Source organism: Tinamus guttatus, unplaced genomic scaffold (genome assembly GCF_059628265.1).
Source record: "Tinamus guttatus ecotype Peru unplaced genomic scaffold, ASM5962826v1 Tinamus_guttatus_pri_ptg000528l, whole genome shotgun sequence".
NCBI lineage: Eukaryota > Metazoa > Chordata > Aves > Tinamiformes > Tinamidae > Tinamus > Tinamus guttatus.
The window spans coordinates 331,556-335,982 of NW_028289062.1; the positions used below are offsets into that span (position 1 = coordinate 331,556).

At 60.3% G+C, this 4,427-nt stretch overlaps 1 protein-coding gene across 1 annotated transcript; it reads left to right on the forward strand.

Moving 5' to 3' along the window:
- The first annotated feature begins 450 nt into the window (after window positions 1–450).
- Window positions 451–4,161, forward strand: LOC104577621 (zona pellucida sperm-binding protein 3). The gene is made up of 9 exons (XM_088533930.1): window positions 451–819; window positions 2,108–2,226; window positions 2,319–2,422; window positions 2,711–2,888; window positions 2,969–3,089; window positions 3,181–3,272; window positions 3,633–3,775; window positions 3,860–3,958; window positions 4,034–4,161. Exons 1-9 carry the CDS (start codon window positions 451–453, stop codon window positions 4,159–4,161), a joined length of 1,353 nt encoding a protein of 450 aa, XP_088390056.1.
- Window positions 4,162–4,427: the final 266 nt, after the last annotated feature.

The following is a 4,427-nucleotide window of genomic DNA, read 5'->3' on the forward strand; positions in this document are numbered from 1 at the left end:
GGCTGGCCAGGCTCTGTCTCCCTTGGCACAAGGAGAGCGCGATTGGGAAAGAACGGAAAACCCGCGTGCTGGGAGCGAAGGATGCGGAAGCGCCCGGGGGTGGGGACATGGAGCAGCCCCCCCCAGGCCCTGCCGCTCCGCTCCCCTCCCCAGGGAGCCTTGAAAGCCCCTTATCGCCCCATGCAACCTAAACAAGTCACGTTGTACCCGTCTCCCCGTCTCCGGCTTCTGCGAGTTTTATAAACAACGTGGCGCAAGAGGCTGGCGGGGGTGTTTTCCCTCACCTTGGGCAGCCCCGCGTGGGGGGCTCAGGCACCCCGCAACTGCGCTGACCACAGAGGGACGGGCTTTGGGTGCCATTGGTCCCCACCACCCTCGGAGCTGGGGGGCGGACGGCTCCGTGCGGGATATAAGGGCCTGCAGAGTGGCCCGTCGCCTCAGAGTCGCAGCATGTGGCCCCGAAGCAGCCTGGTGCTGGCACTGCTTTGCGTGGCGCTGGGTCGCGTGGCCCCCTACACGCCATGGGACTTCTCGTGGGGCGAGGCGGCTGGCCACAGATGGCGGGTGGACCCTCGCGCCTGGTCGCGCTCGGACGAGGCGCAGTCACCGGCCGTCTCCGGCAGGCGCCCCGTGGCCGTGCAGTGCCAGGAGGCGCAGATGGTGGTCACCGTGCACCGGGACCTCTTCGGCACCGGGCGCCTCATTAATGTGGCGGACCTGACGCTGGGCCCAGCCGCCTGCAAGCACACCTCGCTCAATACCGTGCTCAACACTGTCACTTTCGCCGCTGGCCTCCACGAGTGTGGCAGCATCGTGCAGGTAAGGAGCCTCTCGGTCCTGCGCTTGGCCCGCCGCCAAGGTGCCCTTGTGGTTCCTGAGCTCCTGCTTGAGGGCTTGCTGCTCTCCTCTCCTCTGCTTTGGATGGGCAGGGAGGTTAGGGCTATATGGCTGTTGACTTGGGAGATCCCTCATTTCTGGGGTGAATCCTGGTGTCCTTCCCTCCCCACATCTTCGTTGTGGGGCTGAAGGAGGCCTCAGGAGAGAAGATGATTGCGGGCTCATCAGCGTCGGGACCCTTTTCCTGTGACAGCCCAAGGGAGGTTGTGATTAGGTGCCACGGGTGGATTTACCTGTGCTGCAGGTCCCGCTATGTCCCTGGTTTTCCCCTTCCCCAGGGCACAGCTTCTTTCCCTTCAAACTGTGCAGGAGCTCCCGAAGCAGCTCTGGGCTCCAGGTCCTCAGCCTGGCTGGGGTGCCCCTGCTGTCCCCCTCCTCCTGCACATCCCCATGAGTGCAGGGTCCAGCAAGAGTGGGGCAGCTCTCACCCTCCACTGTCCTGCTGCTCTGCTCTCCGCAGATGTCTCTGCCAGGTCCAGGCCTCTCCCAGTGTGGGAGCCCAGCATGCAGCAGATCCTGGTCCTGCAAAGCCAGGGGTGCCCTGGGTGGCACAGAGCAGGGGCATGAAACTTCCTGGTCAGAGATGAGCAGGTGTCTCTGCTGCTTTCCCTGCAAGAGAGGGAGCCAAGAGCTCAGCTGCTTCCTGGCAAGCCTGTGCTTGGCCACTAGCTGGGCTCCTGCAAAAGCCTTTTGCTTCCTGCCCCGTGGCCTGGAGATGGACAGACAAGATGGGACTGACGGGTCACATACACCCCAGCAATTTTGGCCTCTTGCTCCAAACCAGACTTGGGCCCAGCACCCACCACATGCTTGTGCCGAAGGACTGGCACCACACGCAGCCTGGTGCACCTCTGCACAGAGGGATTTTCACCTGCAGATGATCAGAAGCTGCTCTGCTCTATTTAGTCCTCCAGGCTTTGCAGGGCAAAAGCCCAAGGCCTCTGGGAAGAGGCATTAGCGGGAGCTCCTCAGGAACCCTGGACACCATGCCAGTATGAACGAGGGCTAGCAAGGGAGGGGATTGCATATCAGCACTCTGGTCTTGTCCCTTTCATTCATCTTTTTACGCAATCCTTTGGATTTTCACAGCATTTACCAAAGGCAAAGGACACTGTGGTCTTGCTGTCAGTGAAATCGCACGAGAGCAGATGGGTAACAGTGGGGCAGCAGTAATGGCACTGTCAGCTTTTCAACATCTGCTTCTCCCCAGGTAACTCCCGACTCTCTCATCTACCGCACACTCATCAACTATGACCCCAGTCCAGCCAGCAACCCTGTCATCATCCGGACCAACCCTGCTGTGATCCCCATTGAATGCATCTATCCCAGGTAAGGGTAACATCTCCTCATGCTTTCCTGGTCCTTAACTGCTATCCCAGGGCTCCGTCCTAATAAGCATCCTTCCCTCTTCCCTTCCCCAGGAGGGAAAATGTGAGCAGCAATGCCATCAAGCCCACATGGGCTCCCTTCAGCTCCACACTGGCTGCAGAGGAGAGGCTGGTGTTCTCCCTGCGTCTCATGAACGGTAGGTTGGAAGTCACCCCCTTGCAGGGAAAGTTTTTATCTCCTCCACTTTCCTAGCACAGGAGTGTGCAAGGCCCTTCAGCCTAGCAGCTGGAGGCTGTTGCCTTGCCCATGGAGGAGGATGGGCAACCAAGCTGCCACCGAGTGAACACCAGCACCTGCGGGCTCCCTGCTCCGCTCCCTTGGGCTTCTCCTGCTGACCCCCTTCCTGCCACGGCCCTCGTCGCTGGGATGTGCGGGGAGGAGGAGGAGCGAGTCCTCTGTGTTTCACTGTGCCGCTGCCTTGCAGAGGACTGGACTGCGGAGAGGCCCTTCACTGGCTTCCAGCTGGGCGATATCCTGAACATCCAGGCGGAGGTCAGCACCGAGAACCACGTGCCGTTGAGGCTCTTCGTGGACAGCTGCGTGGCTGCGCTGAGCCCAGACAGCGACTCCTCTCCTCACTACTCCATTATTGATTTCAACGGGTAAGGCCGGGGGCCGCTCTGGAGCCCGGCGGCTGCTGTGATGGCTGGGGACGCACCTGACTCCACTCTTGTGTCTCTAGATGCCTGGTGGATGGAAGGTCAGACGATACTAGCTCTGCCTTCATAACCCCACGGCCCAGAGAGGACATGATTCGGTTCAGGATCGACGTGTTCAGGTTTGCCGGGGACACAAGGAACTTGGTAAGATTTTGTTTGTGCTCCGTGAGGCTGCACTCAGTTATGGTGCTTCACAGGAGCATCCTCACCTCTCTCTTCCCACTTCACCCCACAGATCTACATCACCTGCCACCTGAAGGTCACCCCCGCTGAGCAGGCCCCCGATCCCCTGAACAAGGCCTGTTCCTTCAACAAAGCCAGGAACGTGTGAGTAGCTGGTGCATCATACTGGGGTGCAAGAAAGGAGAATTTCAACACTAATGTGAAGTTGCCCAAGAGAGGACTGGACAGGACCACATGAACTCAGGGGTGACAACATGCCAAACCCAAGCATTGTCCAAAGGGCACAAACATTTTATGTGAGCTATAGGTGACATGAATGAGGATCCATCAGTTGCTGGACTGGCAACCCTTGTAGCCCTCAAGCTGCTGCTGTATTCAGCTCCAATTCAGCACCTTTGGGCCCCTTTAGCCACCTTCCTCTTGCCTACAAAGAGCTCTGGAGAGGGAGGAACATTGGTAGCTAACCTACCTGCTAGGCTAGTGCTGCTTCCCATCCCATTGCAGCTGGGTGCCCGTGGAAGGCTCCAGGGACATCTGCAGCTGCTGTGAGACTGGCCACTGTGAGCCAGCTGCCTTGTCCAGGAGACTCAACCACCTGGACCGATGGCCCAGCCGCCGCTTCCGGAGAGATGCACCCACTGCCAGCGGTAGGAGCCCCGCAGGGCAGTGGGCCCAGGGGCAGGTAGACCTGGTAGCCAAGCCCTGGGCAGCAACAGCTCCTTCCTCCTCAGGGAAAGAGGTGGAAGCTGATGTGGTCATCGGACCCGTGCTCCTCACTGCAGATTCAGGTGCAATGGGCTCCTTGGGAGAGTGGAAGGAAGGAGGACGTGGTAGGTCCCGCTCTGGCTGCAGCGCCGCTCAGAGGCTCCCGTGACCCGCTTTGACGTCCTGCCCTGGTTTTGCAGGTGCCGCGGCAGCGTCCGGCCTGGGCATGGGGCTGATCTCTGTGGCAGCAGCTGTGGCGGTGGCCGTCGTGGCCCTGGCTGCTGCAGTCGCGCGCAGGAGGTATGCCCGCTCCTCCGCCGTGGCCTGAGTCCGGGCAGAGGGCAGGAATAAAACGTGGAAAGGAAAACCCTGTGTCTGCTTTCTCCGGGTCTGAATGGAGTAGTGGGGAGAAGGAAAGTACACGCTGGCGTTTTGGTGCAGCCGTTGAGGGAGGGCTTGGGAGCAGCCTATGCAAGGGACACTCAAGGGACCCCAAAGTGAGACCCCGCTGCCCTGTACGCAGCCACATGGGCCTGGCAGAGCTCTGCTGCGGCCACCTGCATGCCCTCTATGCCCGTCCCATCCTGGACACCC